The sequence below is a fragment of the Chanos chanos genome, chromosome 10, assembly GCF_902362185.1.
Source record: "Chanos chanos chromosome 10, fChaCha1.1, whole genome shotgun sequence".
In the NCBI taxonomy this organism is placed as follows: Eukaryota; Metazoa; Chordata; class Actinopteri; order Gonorynchiformes; family Chanidae; genus Chanos; species Chanos chanos.
In genome coordinates, this window is record NC_044504.1 from 33,623,010 (window position 1) to 33,641,908 (window position 18,899).

The 18,899-nt window shown below is 44.5% G+C and overlaps 1 protein-coding gene across 1 annotated transcript; it reads right to left on the bottom strand.

The window, feature by feature from the left end:
* Positions 1 to 1,451: 1,451 nt before the first annotated feature.
* On the bottom strand, positions 1,452 to 18,335 carry zmym2 (zinc finger, MYM-type 2). Its single transcript, XM_030786570.1, has 23 exons — positions 18,299 to 18,335; positions 13,848 to 14,724; positions 13,120 to 13,408; positions 12,694 to 12,856; positions 11,921 to 12,133; positions 11,368 to 11,512; positions 11,038 to 11,153; positions 10,577 to 10,702; positions 10,043 to 10,193; positions 9,340 to 9,512; positions 8,730 to 8,895; positions 8,583 to 8,617; positions 8,128 to 8,257; positions 7,703 to 7,833; positions 7,032 to 7,197; positions 6,605 to 6,751; positions 5,560 to 5,672; positions 5,024 to 5,207; positions 4,074 to 4,222; positions 3,337 to 3,451; positions 2,772 to 3,014; positions 2,304 to 2,442; positions 1,452 to 2,128 (listed from the first exon to the last, which is right to left on the bottom strand). Exons 2-23 carry the CDS (start codon positions 14,707 to 14,709, stop codon positions 1,927 to 1,929), a joined length of 4,158 nt encoding a protein of 1,385 aa, XP_030642430.1. The 5' UTR covers positions 14,710 to 14,724; positions 18,299 to 18,335; the 3' UTR covers positions 1,452 to 1,926.
* Positions 18,336 to 18,899: the final 564 nt, after the last annotated feature.

Below are 18,899 nucleotides of genomic sequence, written 5' to 3' on the forward strand. Positions count from 1 at the left end.
AACCAGTTGTGACCTGTGACCACTCTGGGGATACAGTCACCCTGGAAGAGCCAGCTGCTATCATCCAGAATGGGTTCGTATTGAATTGCACTGACTTTGCTCTCTAAAAGCTCCAGTGAAAATACGCACTTTTCGTGTATAATAAGGTCATTGATGGAAATTCCTGGCCTTCTGTCCAAGTTGACATTTCCAGAGTTGTTTGTGTGTGTGTGTGTGTGTGTGCACATGCCTTTTATCTTGTCCCTGTGCACAGAGCTAACCAAACTAAAGTATGAACCGTCACGCCCAATACTGCTGGGTGACCTGAACCACACTGAGATGTTTCTGAACTAACTCAGCAACCAGCTGTATGAAAGCACCTGCTTTAAAATGACTTTGTTCCCCTCACTGCCTCTGTATCCTTTATTTTGGCAACGACCTCTATATCCTGTGTGTATGAATAATTATTAATGAACATCAAAAAATAAATAAAATGCATTAATACTACCAGCTGCACCATTAACCAAACCTATTTTGAGCCTTGACTTTTAAAGGCTGCTAAATTTAATCTCTACAATACAAGGTCACATGAAACCAAGAAAATAGCTCGGAATTTATTGGTACAAAAATACAAATAAAACGTAAAACAAAAACATGTATAGAATATGGATATCATTTTCTTTTTTGTCACCACAAATGAAATGGTTAATCTCTTCCATGATGTACTCTGAGTGTGAATGCCTAAACCTGACAGAACTGGTACTATTTCAGTGAAGTCTGCCCAAAGGACAATATCGTCATGCTCCTTCAACAGTCTTCCGTTTTCTGTCATGGTGCAGTGCAGAAAAGTGTTGACAGTTGTCACTTGGTTTGTGCTGAGACATGTGGTTAGGTTAGCAGACATCAATACAGCACTCCTAAGTGTGGTGTTTATTTCAGACTGAAATCACCAACGTTCAGCTGTCAGTGAAAGAAAGAAGAAGGAAAAAAAAAATCACATTGAAGATTAAAAAAAAAAAAAAGACTGAGGGGAGGAGGGAAAAAAAATCCTGATACCAAAAATCACCCACCTTCCCCCCACCCCCAAAACAAAAACAAAAACAAAAACAGGCCAACAGCCCCACTTTCCCTGCTGAAGGAAGGAGAGAGTGAGTGAGAGAGAGAGACAGAGAGAGAGAAAGACAGAAAGAGAGAAAGAGAGAGAGAGAGAGACACACACAGGACAGATCCAGGTCTGCAGCAGATTTTAATGCTCTTTAAGGAAGGAGAGAGAGAAATGGCACACACGGCACACGGCCCACATACTCACATCCCGTTCAGTCATTTGAAAAATAAAAGACTTTTCGCCTTAACCTATGTCGATCAACCGTAATAAATAAATGTCATCTTTAAAAGGCTTTCTTGGGTCCAAGTTGAGGAAGAATTCACTGAGTCTTTTTTTTTTTTTTTTTTTAAGTTTTGTTATTGGATTGTAGGTCTTGCACACACTCCCACCAGTTTCCTAACTCTCTACTCTCAGAAATATTTACAGACCATAGCTGCCCAATCTGGGCATAGTGAGTTATGCTACATCACATAAACAGAATCTCCCTAGAAATAAAAATAAACAAACCAAAAACAAACAAACAAACAAACAAACAAACAAAAAACAAACAAGAAAAGCAGCAGTCCACGGGTTGCTTTTCAGGTAAAGCACCACTCATATCAACCTTTTTTTTTTTTTTTTTTCCTCTTCTCCTCTGTAAAAAAACTGATCTCAGAACAGGTGTGCGTCCACATTCCTATAAATTCCTGACACTCACTGTTACGTCGTTACTGTGCTAGGATCAACGTGTATTCAGGCGGGGAGAGGGGGGATGAGGTGGGGGGGGAGGAAGGAGTAAGACGGTGTGACACGGATTGCAGGTTGAGTCGTAATGCTGAGCGTGTAATGCTGGGCATGAGTCCTCAGTGCGCCTCCCGCTCCGTTCCTTCCTCCTCCTGATGGTTCTCCCTGTAGATGTCCCTCACCAGGAGAACTTGCGTTAGGAGCCTCTCCAGAACGCTCTTCTCTAAAGGACCGGAGGTGAACCACAGCGGGCTGTCCGAGGAGGCCGAGGAGTCCGGCTTCACGTAGAAGAGGTCGGTCCGCTGCCTCACAGACTCAGGGCTGGGATGAAGACATGGGACAGAGCGTACGCTTTCAGCAACCCTCCGTGACACAGACGAAGGAACTGCATTTTTGACAAAGCAACTTCAAAGACCGTCGTAACAATGTCAGAGAGAGAGAGAGAGAGAGAGAGAGAGAGAGAGAGAAAGAAAGGGAAGAAGGAAGCGTGACTCACCACTTGGATAGGTATAGCTCGTATAGGCGGCACTCGTGTTTTTTCACCGGACAGTGAGTGGATGTTCCGGAACCTTCTTCGAGGTCGTAGTTCTGACTGCTCTCGTCCTCTTTACGGCGCCTCTTGCTTCCTGTCTGAACTGTTAGAAAAATATTAGGAAAAAAACCAACAACAACAAAAACAAAAACAAAAACAAAAAACACAGAGCTTACTTAAGAGTACAAGAGAAAGAAAACGAAGCAACCTCTGAAAAAAAAATCACCACAGGGAGACAGACAAAAGACTGAAAAGGGACTAACATCATCCTTCAACGCCCCCCCCCCCTTTGAATCTCAAAATCAACAGCTTTTACCACTAACAGTCATTACATATAAAGCACTGTCCCAATACTGAAAGATAAAACAAGGCAGCTACAGCGCGGCAGTGGTTTGTCAATGGCAGAAAAGGACAGAGCGGTCAGAACTGTACCTGGCTGGTCCTGTGAAATGGAGGGTACGCGTATACAGACGGTGGTCTCGTGGCTGTTCGGACCGGCCGCGCAGGGACCGTAAACGTTCCCGAACGACAGGCGCAAGTGCTGCTCCACAGTGCGCAGGCCAAAGTGTTTAGTGTTGAGATAGACGAGGGAGCGCAGCAGGACAGAGGGAGACTGCTCCCCTAACTGCTTACTACTCCACAGACACTTCTCCTCCACACGACCCCACAGAGCACCTGCAGACACACACACATACACACAGGCCCCTCCATCACAAGACTGCCAGACGCAATCCGTCCCCGTCAAAAAGCCAGACAGCAGGTCTCTCGCACGAGTTAAAAATTCAAGGGTATGACGTGTGCCTCAAAATATGAACGACTGAGGTGAATAAATATTGTTTATAAATGTCCTCATAATCTAACAAAGTCAACACCACGGTTCAGGATGTGAACAGCAGAAAGTTATAATCATTGGACACTTTTGAGCTGAGGTCAAAGGCAAGCTTAGTTGTTTGACTTCAGGAGGAAGTTGAGGTTTTTTTTTTTTTTTGTAATTTACCGTCAGGCAAAACGCTAGGCTGCCAGCCTTTGAGGACCTTGTTGAGCTCCTCCCCAAATTTGTGATAGTGTGAGTCATTGAAGAGGTCGTCCGATCGCCCCTTGTCCTGCAGATGCTGTAATTACATAACAAGCTCAACGTCAGCATAGACAAAAACAACGCTGATGGGGGGGGGGGGGGGGGGGGGGGGGGGGGGGGGGGGGGGATTGCAGAGACTTATCAGTAAATTTACATGCGGAGCAGATTGTGAATACAGTATGACATAGGTGTGTCCTCATAAAACTTTAAGTCGACACCATATTTCAGGATGTGAACAGCAAGAGTTTTAATCACTGGACACTGGTAAGAGACGAGAGGACAGAAAGGGCTCCTGTTTTTTTCAGTCTCTCTCTTCAGTCGTGAAAATTCATCAGAGTTTAAACCAAAAAAAAAAGGTTCTCTTTCTTAAAGCATTCACTACACAATGCTTTAAGGTTTCAATAAGATTTGTCATTTTCCTGTGGAAATTACCAGTAGACACAGGCTACAACCAGCTAGGGACGGAAACAGAAATATGGAAAGGGATTTGCTCTTAAAATCTATTGCGCACATGTCTGGACAGCACATTCCACCACACATTCAATAATACTCGACAAAAGAAAAGAGTCCATAAACATGTGTTTAATACAAGGACAAACATGTCAGCATAAAGGTGACACGGTAGAATGAGAGGATGTGGTGTTGGGGGTTAGGCTGACCTTCTGGATGCCGAGGCAGAGGTAGAGGATGCTGTCAGGAGCGTAGCGTTCCCCGTTCGGCCTGCGGACCTCTTTGACAAATCGAGACAAGGCCTGGTTCAGCTCTGTGGACTTCAGGGAGAGAAGACTTGCTTTCAACCTGGCCGGGGCTGCTGAGGACACAGGGCGCAGACGGACAGACGTCAGCTCGCAGTCGAGACACAAAAGAGCCAGTTTAACATCAACAGCATCACTGGAGACACAAATCAAATCCCATCATCTCCATCATCAGCGCTGCGGTCATAATTTGCTTGTGTTGATGTTCAGTGGTGAAAATGATCACAAGCGTTTGCTTCTGTACTCCTAACTCTGCAGCTAACGCAAACCGTACAGAAATACGAGACAGATGGCCAAATATGACACAGCACCTTGGGACAAAGCCAGTCTGTTCTTTGTTTTTCCAATCATGCTGTTTAAATCTGCGTTGATATTTACATGCAATAATACAGGCAGAAGCACATTCAGTTGTAAAACCAGACGCAAAAGTCACGTCTCCAACACTAGGGCAAAATGTCACAGTTTCCATTCGTGTCCTCATATCTCACAGTCAACACCATGTTTCAGGATGTGAACAGCAGTGGAGTTCTAATCATCGGACACCTGACCGGACGACGCCGTGTGTTTACCCCCCCCCCCCAAGTTTTTACTGACCAAAATGATCGCTGTTTTGGGACTTTACTGTTTCCAGCAGAGCTCTGAGCTCATACCAGTCAGATAATAAGGACAGCTAAGGGATAACACACACACACACACACACACACGGCTGTACATGACAGCTCTGACTGATACAGATTCTGACTCTGTGAATTCTAACCCACTGAACTCTGAATCACTGAATTCTGAATCACTGAAGTGAATACTCCGTTCACGCGCATGAGAAGGAACTGAGAGACGTGATGTGTTGCTCTCACCTTGTTTGGAGTTGTCTTTCCCTTTCGAGTCAGCGGCCTGTGCGGCCGAGGACGCGGCCCACCTCCTCCAGGCGTTCAGTCCGTACCGCGAGCTGAAGGGGAACGAGTTGTCCACAGGAGGAGGGTCAGGGCACGGGGAGGCGGCAGGAGTCGTCTCCTCCTCCACCACTCGCCTCTTCTGTCCCTAAATCAAGAGGAGATAAGGGATCCGTCTTTCACCGATGGCTGCTCCCCAAGAGTGACAAAGACTCCCAGATTTAGCAATAATCAATGAGGCTAAATTCAGTCAAACATTTTTCCATGACTAACCCCCATTCACCATATACCTGTCATTACAGTTTCATTACAGTTTCATTACAGTTCTAACCACAGCATCTTTGCTCCTGCCAAGTCCCGAGTCGGAACCTTTCAAACGACAGCGTCCGCACGATAAACGGGCAACAGTGTCACAGTCACTGGACGGAGCTCTACTGTCAATTAAAGCATCAAACCAAACAATCACACAACAGCAGCAGCAGCAGAAGAAGAAAAAATACCTTCCTCCTGGTTCTAAGCCGCGGCATCTCCACCTTCTCCTCGGCCAGGACAGGGGGTAAGGTAAATCCCATCTCTGCATCCAAACCCTCCAACGCAGGCACAGGGTCAGTGGCTGTGGGGGTTGGTGGGGAGAACCAGAGGTTTTTTTTCACAGGTCTCAGAATGACACCATCATATATTATCAGATCAAAACCTCAAAGACACAATCACCTAAGCCTTCATAAACATGGACATCCATATCCACACGATACGCACTACCAGTATGTGGATATTGTCAGACGATTTAAACCCTTGGGTGTGAAGCAGTGTTTGACAAGGTAAATACTACAAGACAACAGCTCATATGACACTGAAAAACAAACCCAGACTAACAGGTGAGAGCAGGCAGGGGCGTGACAACTAACGCAGGAACACAAGGTGGCGGCTATAAATTGACCACTGTCCATGACACCCCCCACCCGCATGCCAGTGACATAATCATATTGAAATAAGCCCTCCCATTGCATCACCCCCCTCCATATTTACATTCTGCCTGCCCCCCCCCTCTTTTTTCTCAAACCTAACCCAGCCTGAAACACTACAATAAGTACATTTGTCTGATACACTAAATGATGCAAGATCTCCAAATAGCCTGAGAGGTAGGTTGACTGGAGTAACCGTGCTGTTCCATAAAAAAAGACACCACTCTCCTCAGGACCTTCTTTACTTGGAGGGAGAGAGGTAACAGACAAAATCTGTTGAAAACAGTGAATTCACTCCAGGATATTTCTCATACCCCTGCCAGTCATCTGGGGACTACTGTAAGCTTAAGCCTAATCAATATTAATACATATTGAGCTCTACAGGACAGGGAGAGAATAAGAATGAACCAAACACCTGCAGATACTTTCGTTCATAAAAAAAAAAAAAAATGCTTCAAAACTTTTAAGATTTACCCATAAAATGACACACCTGACACGGTCAGATCTACACCTGTATATATCTCTATATATGCATATCTCTCTCTACACACACACACACACATCTATATATGTTATCCTTTACCTAGTGGAAGATCAGCTTCCAAATCTAAGTCTGGTTCATACTTTTCCTCCTCCTCATCCTCCTCCTCCTCCGACGAACTGCTGCCACTCTCGCTCCTCCCTCGCTCCCTCTTCACTCCTCCACTCTTAGCGTTTTCACATTTGACATCTGTTAAAGAAATATCATTAGGCTACTCATATGTAGGTGCACCTGGTGTCTAATGTGGACATTCTGGAACTTCCGATAATACTCCAGGTAACATAAATAAGAAAACCCAGTTTAAGGCGAATCATCCATTTCTACAATGTTCATTTTAACCTTAAAATTTATAATAGTTGAAGTTATGTTAGCAATGCTACTTCTATACTCAGTCAAGATCAACTGCTCAAGGAAACTGAATTCATAAACGTTTCTGCGGGTGAAGTGATTTCGGTCACGTTTCTCTCACCTGAACAGTTGGGCTTCTCCTCGTCATCCTCGGCGATCATCTCTGCCATGGCCAGGAGATCGGCCTCCAGAGGGTCAGAGGGCACCTTAGACTTCAGCTCGCTGATGCTCTTAATGATCTGCTCGGCGTTCTGCAGCGTGGTGGGCAGGAACACGGGCACGGGCACCTTGGGCACATGAGTTAAAACGCCAGAGGGAAAACCTATCAATGTGTTTCAATGCGGAGGTTTAGTTGTGGGCAACAGTGGTCAACAGTCGGAGAATTCCTTACTGAGTGTCTGATTTGATGAAGAATACATTTTACGAAGTCCTGTCAGAAGTGATTTGCAGGAAAAGTTTTTTTTATTAAGTAGAGTTCAGTTTAAGTGATACTGGATGGGGGGCTGAACTAGCACCAAACATTGTCTACTGTCCTCAGCTTACAAACACTGTACATATTCCTGCCCCATGGAACAGTAGTAAACAAAATGTTTCAGAATGTCAACAGCAAGAGTTCTAACCACTGGACAGTGACTAGCAAAGTAAAATGCTATAGCCACTCTAATGTCTTACATAATCTCTCTGGTCAGGTGACAATCAAATGGCAATCTGTGCTGCTGTTTGTTTTAAACGTTTGAAAGAAAAAAACAAAAAAAACAAAAAACAGCAAGTAGATGAGACACCAGCTCTTACCGGTACAGGCATTGTGATGGGTGTGGGCGTGGCCTGAGCGTAGAGGTTCATGGGAACGGGAACGTAAACGGGAACTGGGATGGGCACAGGGACGTACTCCTTCTTCACCAGTCCCTCCAGCTCTCCCTCCTCTGAGGAGACAGGGGAGACAGCAGAGTCAGGCTCAGAGCATCTGCCTGGCACACAGTTGGACTCACACTGTCTTTACACTGAGGGACTGAAACAGCTTTGACGTGGAGTGCAGATTTTTATATTTTGCAAGGCGGTTCTATGATTAAGGATGTGGTTTACCCTTACATGTGTGTGAGTGCAGGCATGGGTATGTGTGTGTGTACGTATGTGCGTGTGTGTGTGTGTGTATGTGTGTATTTCCAGTGCTGTGCATCTTTAATGAGAACAGTGATGTAACCGGAGGTAAAGCATACCTGTCTGCAGTAGCTTGCTCTGCATGTGTGGTTTACAGTAAGTTGCCTTGGTCATGGTTAGGGGCTTACAGAGAACAGCTTTATTCTTCACATCCTTCAACATCCCTCCCCCAGCGTATGAGACAGGACCCTGATTAAATACCTGCACACCAGTGGCAACACAGAGAGAGGAGAGAGAAACAGACAGTCAGAGAGAGCAAGAGAAAGAGAAACAGAGAGAAAGAGAAAGAGAGAGAGAGAGAGAAAAAGAGAGAAGGAGACAGAGTGACAATAAAAGAAATACAGAGGGAGAGAAGTGTTTTCTTTCATGAAAATCAGCGTCCAACATTCAACCTTCAACGCAGCGTAAATATTTATGCAAACGTGTTTTTAAAAAGGTCATTTTCTTAACGGCTCCCCTGTACATAGTCATCACCTACGTTCAGCAAAAAAAGAACTGCTCCCTGAGCACTCACCGTCATCTTGGTTCCCTGTGTGTGACCTCCAAAGCCTGCATTGAACAAAATATTAAGTGAGTACACACAAGAGTCAAACAGACCCACTCACAAACAAACAATCGTTACAAGACAAAGAAGCTCCACAGCATGCGGCGTTCAGTTTACCAAGAGCAGTGTTCTCTGGGCCCTTCTGAGTCGCCATGTTGGGCTCGTTCTGCTGGCAGTAGAAGCGAAGGAGACACTGCTGGTCACAGAAGTGCTTCATTTCTGCACGCCACTGCACAGACTCTGTGAGGTTCCCCTGCACCTTACAGCAGTCACACCGCGCCGCCTAGTGGACAGATGAGGGAATACACAAACACTGGTGACAATTAACCCTGACAGAGACTTAGACACGAGCCGCTTCCACATGGTGCGCCACTGAAATATCAATATCCGTCGTCGCACCAGAGCAAACTTTTAGAATAGGATCAGTTCTAAGCCAGCATTACAAAATGCCACTGTCCCAAAGAGTGTCCTCATAATGTAAAAAGACTCAGCAGACTGTTTCAGAATGTGAACAGCAATAAGGTTATAATCATCGGACACCTGAATAGTGCACCTAAGACGTTACTGGTATTCCCACTGACCATTAAAGAGCTCTACAGACAACTAGGATAAAACCAGCAGTTAACAGTCAAATGAAACAGGGCAAGAGAGAAGAAATGGTTTAAAACATAAGACATGAGGAAACACATGTACGGGTGCATGGATGCGTGTGAGGAGGAACGCTGACCTTGTAATACCACTCGTGAAACTTCTTGGCACAGGCTTCACTGCAGAAGTCCCTGCTCACATTGTCGATCTGTTTCGTGACTGATTTCTTACACATCTGAGAGCAGTGGTTACAGGTGACACACTTTAACCCAAGACGCCGGGCGAAGTCTTGCTTGTACAGGAGCTTACAGCCTGCGGAGAGAGCAAGGTTATGAGGTCATGTCTGACTGTATAAAAATTCACCGGGTTAAAATTCACTGTCACAGTGGAGTGTGTGTGTGTGTGTGTGTGTGTGTGTGTGTGTGTGTGTGTGTGTATGTGTGTGTGGGGGGGGTTATGGAATGACCATTGCTCAGAATTGAAAATGAGGGTAAAAAAAAAATCTTTCCAAGTCCAGAGTGATTTCTCAAAAACAAGGCCAAGCTACAAGAAGTCATCGCCCTAGTTTTCAAAGTAAATATCTTACGCTGACCATACAAGAGAGTAAAGACACTGTGTCACCCTGGATCTGTGGGCATCTGAGGTAAACACACTGCAAATACTCCGACAGTCTTCGGTCTTTTCTGCCCGAGTTAAGGCACCTCACCTCATTCGCAACCTCGTAACCACAGCACGTCATGATGTGAACCACACGGAGTTTTAAAAATAGGCCAAGACACTGCCGAAAGTCAAAAGGTTAAGGGTCGATAAAGGCGGGACTGAAACAAGAATGCAAAAATGACCTTCGCTGCAGAAGGGTCTCTTGACCCCAGAGAACTTGACGGTTTCGTGGAGTGTCTTCTCTTCCTGACAGTATTCACAGAAGGTGACAATACAGTGCAGCTTCTTATAGTCCTCACAGCATGTCTTACTGCAGAACTGGTACACTTTATCCTGCCAAAAAAAAAAAAAAAACAGAGCAACATTACAGACACTTAGTGTGGTCTGTTCTACTGTACTGGAGGACATGTGTAAGGGATATTTACACTTACGGCAACATCACTAAAAGGTGTAGACACAAAATTGTGTACAAACATGATTATCACATCGGTATTTTTAATTTTATTTTGATACTTTAATTAGTCCTCCTTTGCCTTGAGCATGCATGAATGCTTGCATGGCTAGGCAGAGCAAAACAAAAACACTTGAAAAAAAAAAAACAATTTTACTAAGTTTGCCATCTATTTTGTATAGAACATGACATCTACATTAAGGAGAAGCTCCAGCGAAGCCAGAAACCAGAAGGGAAAACAGGGCAAAAAGAGTCCCTCTCTCACCTCCCACTCCAGAATTTCAGGTTTCAGACTGAAGGAGCCCCTGCAGTAGTTACACTTCAGCTGGATGTTATTGGATGCCGAGGAGGTGGGAACCTGCCCATTGGCTGACGTCTGAATTGTGGCACTCTAAAAAAAAATAAAAATAAAAATAAAAATAAATAAATAAATAAATAAGGAGACACTTCCTGTATATGCAGGAGGTAGCTGAAATGACTATGTCTCCTCGATAAATAAGAGACTTTCCAGCCAGCAGAAAACCACAATCAATAATGAAAACATGGCTCTATGCCTGTTTCTGTTCGTGTCATATCCTTCACAAAAGAAAATACAAAACCCTCTAAAAGATCACACAGTTTGACTTTTACCAGCAGCGTATGTGAGTTACGGAGGATGTTTGGCTATAGTAAAATGGGTAGCTATGGCTGGGCACATGTTCAGCACGTACCTTAAAATACACATACCTGGAACTTGGTTACACATTGTGAACTGCAGAAAGTTAAGACCTTTCCTTCAGGTAGTGTCGCCTGATACTGAGGTAAAGCATTTCTCTTACAGAAATGACAAGAAGGTTCCGCATCTAAAAAGGACAAGAGAGAGAGAGAGAATTTACGAGAATGACACGTGAATGACCATCAACCCTTCGCAAACTTGATCCACTGCTATCAGCGCTACATTTGGACGGAACTTTGACTTTTGAAAACAAACCTGATTTAAAAAACATACTGTGTACGTGTGGATTGTAAGCCCCAGGTACAGTGAGTGAGGGTTTAGCCTGTGTTATGAGCACTCACTCTGTGCGGCTGTGATCTTGGTTTTGCTCATGCAGGCTGTGGAGCAGTATGGCTCCATGGCTCCACTGGGCCCGATGCAGTGAGTGACATCAAATGACCTACACATGACCTTACAGCCAGTACACGCCGTCATCTTCCCATGGGTCTGAGGGGAAAATCATTACAAATAAACAACAACGACGAAAAAATCTCATCTACGAACGTCAAACCATGAACGAATAAATTACTAGGATAAACAAGCTGTTTGTTGCGTGTCTTCAAGAGTAGGTTTTCTGCTAAACCAAAACATGAAAGCTTGTGAGGAATGCTACAGTTGATGTTATAATCTGGCCATCTCAACGGGAAAAAAAAAATTCTGCTAGTCATGTTGCATTTGCTTCCAATTCCAAAAGGCATTGCTGCTGTGTTGCTACACTTCAACTCCTTTCATGTCCAACTGTAACATTTTACTCTGGGTTACAAGAACCTGGTAAACACCTAAAAGCAACGAGCTAATCAAGGAATCTGTCCACTGACTGACTGACTGTATTTCTTTTCTGATTGGCAGACTGACCTGTTTGTAATCCCTGACGCAGTTTTGACAGCAGAAGCGTTTCTGCTGGCCGTCGATGAGTAAGAAGTGGTTGGCAGAGGCACGGCTGGGAAGGTAGTTCCCGCACTGTTCACAGCAGTTCATGATGAGACCATTGGCCATTCGGTACCGGTTAAAGCATGAGTCACTGCAGATCTTATGGGTGACATTCTTAAAGCTCACCTCATGGCGAATCTGAGAGAGAGAAAAAAAAAAAAAAAGACCACAGAGAAAATTAAGAATACCTTCATACTGATGTTGATGAAGATGATGATAATGATGATGATGATTGCATCCTCGTAATAATAATTCATTCATTCATTCCACTCCCAACCCAGTCACGAATAATCACAGCCTGCAGCAATCATCGCCACTAGACGACACACTCGGACCTGTCCCGTACAGTATAGAAAGAGTGCTTAACACCTAACAGCTCTCTTGGATGATGATGCATTCGTGAGAGTCGAAAGTCTTGTATTTTTGTATTCAGTCAAATGCTATGGTTGAGAAGGGAGAAGGAAGAACACACAGCTCCAGCCTTTGAGAGTACAGTGTTTCAGAGTTGGAGCGTATAATTTGGGCTAATTTAAGGAGATAAAAAAAAACAAAAGACAACAACAACAACAACAGTGAGGCATAGCTAACATTTTTCATGTAAAATGAAAAAAAAAGAAAAAGAAAAAAAAGAAAAAAAAAAGAAAGACAGAAAGAAAAAAAAAAAATCTATCTTGAGTAAACACTGTAATACATCAGACCTCAGTGAGCTTGCCACAGACTGTGCACTTGGTTTTGACTTGGGTCTTTGGAGGGTTTTGTTTGTTTTCATATGCACCCAGACAACCGGTGCTGCAGAACTCCTGAAAGGATTCACTGGAGTCCACCTGAGCCACGATGGTCCCTTTCATACTGGTGATGTCCCTGTCAACCATACAAACAGATAACCGCTCAGACACAGGTCCATTTGGGTTTTTGTTTTTCAAAAAGGTACACTTAAAAAATATTTACCATTAATTATGATCACACTCATCTGAAACCAGAAGATGAATGCCTGATTATTATTATTAAAAAAAAAAAAAAAAAAAAAGTCACACTCTCAAAGAGCCTCCACACTGTGGTTGCCAAGTTTCTTACAGGTTTAGTCATATCAAGAACAATGAAGAACAGGAAGTGAAATGCCATACTTCTTGCACATGGTGCAGTTCTTCTTGGGCGCAGGCTTATGGGAGAAGGCGGAGAGACAGGTGGTGGAGCAGAACAGGTGGGATGAACCTTTCCGTTGATAAGCCGTCTGGCCTTTCTTCAGAGGCTTCCTACAGTTGGCACAGGTGACCTTCATGGTGCGAGGGGGCTGCTGGGACCCTGAGGGGGACTGGCCTGGGGGTTTGGGAAGAGAGGCCGCGGGCGAGGGGGTGTCCACCCCCGGCTGCTTCTGGTTACGGGGGAAAGATGCAGACTGGGAGATCCACGAAGCTGTGCGGAGAGAGAGAGAGAGAGAGAAATACTAGGTAACTGCGCTTTCATTTTAACACTCGCCGAAAATCATCTCTTTTGAGCACAAGCTCTGAGTCAAGGATCTGCTGTTGCCAGGCAAGCTTGATTTTCACTAACTAAACCAATAAGGGGCCTTAATTGGTCCAAGCATGGTAATAATTAGGTAAACCAGATTCAATGCTGCCAAAGTGGAGCTCCTGTACATACACGTTCCTCGTTCTCTATCAGTCATCCAAAAAAACCCAAAAAAAACAGGACAAATCCACACTTTGTATCTGTTACTGGATGTCCAACAAAACAAATTTAGATCATATGACACACTGTGTGTAAACAGGCGTATGTGTGATAGACACACAGACAGACAGACAGAGAGAGGGTGAAGTGAGAATATGAGAGTTATGAAGAGGCTGTGTATTACCAGATCTCTGATGTGTTCCCGTCTCCCCATTCTGGACCGGCTGGGTGGCTGAGTTGACGCGTCCTGGGTTGAACGTGGGCGACGGTCTGCCGACGGATCCCTGGTTCTGACTCAGGTTCTGCTGGGCCTCTGGGTTAAGGCTGAATGTGCTGCTGATTTGTAGTCCGTTTGCCCCGCCCTCTGTGTCCCCTGCCCCCACTCCCACTGTGCCTGCGCCTTTGAGCGAAGTCACACTCGTGATCATGAGGTTCATATCCTCCTGAACGCACGGGGTCAATGTTGTCGCGGCTGCTGTTGCCGTGGCAACTGCAGCAGAGGAGGCCGCGCCCAGCGTGGTGACGCTGGCTATCTTTATTTCAGAGTCGGGCTCCGTGCTGCTCAGGCTACCTCTGACCTCGGAGGAAGACGAACCTCTCTGCTCGGAGTCCTCTTCGTCATCTATGACGATTGGCTCGCTCTGGCTTTTCGATGCTGTGGATGCAGATGGGGGAGTACCAGCTGCAGCAGAGGGAGGAGAGAGAGCCTTTGAGGAGGCTGTACCTGCTGTTGCCGTGGTACCCGGCTCAGTGCAGTCTGTGGCTTTGGCTAAAGGGGCTTCTGCAGGTGTGGGGGTGTCAGAGATGGGCGGAGGCTGGGCCTCCCCCTGAGAGGGTGGAGGAGGACCATCAACTAACACTACATCATCATCATTGTCCTCTGAGGCCTTGGGCAGGTCTGTGGTTTCGGCTCCAGCTTCTTCAGAATCCTGAGCCTCAGTGGGTGGGGTCTGTTCTGTTGATGATGTGGTTTCCATAGGCCCCTCCTCCTCCTCTGTGGCTGTATTTGCCTCTAACTCAGGCCTGGCTTCCAAATCTCCATCCATCACTTAGGTAACCACCTATGAAAAATGAAGGGTGCAAAGAGGCAACAGGGGAAAGAAACAGTGTATCTGAGGTATTCTGGTCTTTACAATGTTTCCTCGGTTGTTATTTTAGCAGTTGTACGGCCAAATGGGTATTCCAGGATAAAAGAGCTGGATTTCTGATCACACAACGCACAACCAGAGAAATTAATTACATCCAGAGAAAAGGCCATTTATGTTGATACAGCTGACCTTAATCCAGCTGATCCTGGCACAGAAACATGAGTGATGGAGATAGTTTATCACATGTTGTAACAAAAAAAAAAAAAGAAGAAAAAAACAAAAAAAACAAAAAACCCCATCACCGTTGTCATTTGAATTCACACTCTCATTCTGTAATACTTGTGATTGCCAACAGGGGGTTCTCCACTGGGCACGAGCAACAGGCACCCCCCTCCCTTTGTTGCCCCAATGTTTGCCTCCCATTCCTCTCCCACTCTCCATGCTACCATCCCTACTTAGCCACCCTGTCTTCATCTCTCTCACTGTTCTATCTTTGCCTCCCTCTAAATGTGCTAATATCAAAGATCTCCACTGCAGCAGTGCAGCTGCCTGCTTCTTGGTTGCCTTAGTGATGGAAGCATCCAGGGGATTGTCTCTCTGAAGGTAAACCACACCAGACTGGGTCCATTGTGTGCACATGGTGTAAAATGTAGGGGTGGGGTGGAGGTGGGGGGGTGTACAGACAGACAGTATGAAGCCGAAAGCCCCTCACCATCTCTGGGGTATCTGGTTTAATCACCTAGAATGAGTTTCACATCGCTGCCCCATAACTGAGCAATTCACCCCATCTGACCAAAGACGAAATGTCCAACTTCTGAACTACTGAAGGCTTATGCTACTACGCAGATGCAGAGAGCAAAAAGCAAAAAGCAAGGTCATAGCTTCTCAACTCCATGACCCATTTTGGAAATTAAAAAAAAAAAACAAAAACAAAAAAAACACACACACAACACAGGACTTAGAAATGGAGCAGTCTCCCAAAATCAAATCAGTTTTCATGTTCAAAAAAAAGAGGGAAAGCATCTGTACACACTCACACGAAAAACATCTCTGTTTATGATTCTGCTTCCTGGTGTAGAGTGACCAAAATGGTACATCCAATGCTAATGTTGCAAAACTGTATAAAAAAAAAAAAAAAAAGCATATTGTGTTTACACCTTGAGTAATATGCACTGAGGTGCCACATGACAAACACATAAAATTTCAAGGAGAATAATAAATAAACAAACAAACAAACGATTGTGGCCGCTGTAAACCAATATATGATGTTTCCTTTTGTTCTTCTATTTCATTTGAACACATCTGTTTTCCAAAGACCAGATGAGCCCTGTCGCTCCCTTCTATAGCACTGCCATCTTATGGGCAAGGTGTGGACAGTCACAGGGTCAACTGTAATTCTAATATCTCATGCAGACTATGACCGCTACTCCAAATGAGAAATGAAATGCTCCTGTTTTTCTTTTTCCCAAATTGTCCCTTTCTACCCATGTTTCAAAACTGGGAACAATCTGAGAACAGTGATTTTGACCTTTGGTTCTCCAGGTGAGGAGTGTAAAGTAACATCGGTGAATACACAAGAGTTTCCTAATCTTTTCCAACAACAACGGGGCCAGCTGTCCGTTTCTGTATCTTCATATTTATCTAGCATGTAATACAAGTCTCAACATTCATCTTCAACTAAAATTAAGAATTTTTTTCATTTTGAAATTCGTCTAGGCAGCGCCTGCAATGCAGAGGTATACAACAGTCACAGTCAGAGCCTACCAATGCCCAAATCCAAAACGTTCAAGGAAACGTTCCTGATGCAACGTAAGACAAAGGTCCACACAGAAGCAGCGACGAAAAAACATGCTTTCATAGGCAAGAACTGAACCATATGCGCAATGTTGAATTAACCTCTTCAGACCAAAATTCGATGAACGAATTGTACCTGCTGACACGTCTTATTCAGACTGAGAAAGAATAACATTATTTCATGTTACTTAAGTATAAACGGCTAGCGCACTGAAACATGATATAACAGCATGCACACGCGCTACCAGCTTGCGAAGTCCTCTTGATGTATACACAGCATAGATGTATGTGGGTAACGCTGACATCACAACATGATCTCTCATTAGCTAACGCTAAAATTCTGAGTGTTTGAAGCGTGGAAACATAAATAAACTACTGTCGGGCTAAAGAGTTAAACAACAAAACACACACACACATAGACGTTTAATGATCATTCTAGATCATTAATGATCATTCTAGATGTACCTTCGCTCAGTTCTGCCAACAGCCGATTAATTAATTCACTATGGCATGTCAGAATATTCAAGGAAAGCCTACCATAACCCAAAAAGGGCACTTCAGGGCCGTGCCCTTGACTATGCAAGCGGATAGAACCTTCGTTCCAGCAAGTGGACCACAGCTCTTCTACTGTCAAGGCAACCGGATGATGATGTCAACATAATGTATTTCAACGGTTTTTTGTTCACACAACTGGGCCAATTGTCCAAAACTTTTGTCACACTGAAGCCTACGAGAAGACGCATTGGATCTATTGAAGTCTTCGGTTGACTATTCGGTTTGGGAGATGTGGTTCAACGCAAAACCGCGAACGTGTTTCAATCCAGGTTACGTGGTTCCCACCCCTGGCCTCCCTCACGCATGCTGCTATTGGATTAGCGGCGAACTGGAGGGAGGAGAGCTTGCGAGACTGCGCCATTGTTATTACAAAAAATAGTCACAAGTTATTTGCGACTATTCGCCGCATAAGCATAATCCGGCGTCATTAGACTGAATTCAAAATACACTGTTTTTCTACAACAAAAATTAAAAAACTAACACTCTTTTTGTTCCATCGTCCTCTTCTGTGCCCTATTTAAAATATTACCGTTAAGGCAAAGCAAGCACACTTCTTGCTGTGTATATATGATCAAAGAACAAGCTACCCACAAAAAAATCAATATACGTACTATCGAATAATTACGTCTCGTAAAATGGTATGGAGATCTATTGTCCAAGTGCTCGTATCCTTGAGTTAATGTGTAATTGAAAAGTTACCCTAGAGCCTTTTACCCTCAGCAATCAAAGAGAAGTACACGTGGTAACCCGAAGGGGCGCTGTTTTGTTGGGGTAGTCCATCAACTAAAGCGTTACAACACAATTTTTCAAAATTGTAAAAGACAGTCGGCCAGGCACTGAGTCAAGATAGCATGAGAACACTTTCAAAAGTCGAAACTCTTTTAATAAGGTCTGGCTTCACGTTTTCAAAGAGGGCGGTAATCACCCCTCTTGTCGGTAAATCGCACTGCCTCACGTCCGCCATTAGCGAACGAAACAATACGCGAGAGCGTAGAGGCAACAGCACCCTGCCACGGCAGAAAGGGGGAGAAAATCACAGGCGGGGTAAATTGTACGTGTATTCGTCAAAATTTTTGACTTGATAACAAAGCAGACCACCTTAGGGATTCCTTGAACGCCAGCCACAAATTATCGACAGTTGTTAAAACTTTCGCCAATTAACTACAAAATAGTGATAAAACGCCCGTGAAATGCTTACCAGTGTTGAGCTGGAGACGGTAGAGCGCCACTTTTGTGCCTTGACATAAATTCTTCAACGCATGCGCCAAAACGTAGAGACGTTCAGGGCGCGTGGGAGGATACTAGTTGCCAACAAGGTCCTCCTCGTCTTACTTCGTCGCGCACGCGCATAGTTGACAGTGAGATCCAAAAAAATTAATAGCCACGTATAGATACTGGCTATTGCACTGGCCTATGTAAAATCCAGTAACGGTTTGACTACAGGATGAAAGTCAATTGTCCAGGGTAACTCAATCTACATACAGCACCGGAAGAGCTCACACTGATAGTAAATTGAAGCTTCAATACCGAGAGAATGATATAGTGAGATCCAAGCAATGAGCTCTCCAAAGTCTCCCAGTATTACCATTTGGTTCTCTTCATGTGAAAGAAACGAGTTTCAAGAATGATAGTCAAGTAAAAGAATAAACTGAACCAGTATGAACGGTGTTGTAACACTCAACTGGATCCATTTGAGATCGCTCTGAATGTTATCAAATCATCCACACAGAGTCTAGTTATGTCACACCACAGTTGTATTTTCACATGTTGTAAACTGCCATATCGACTTATTTGCTCTT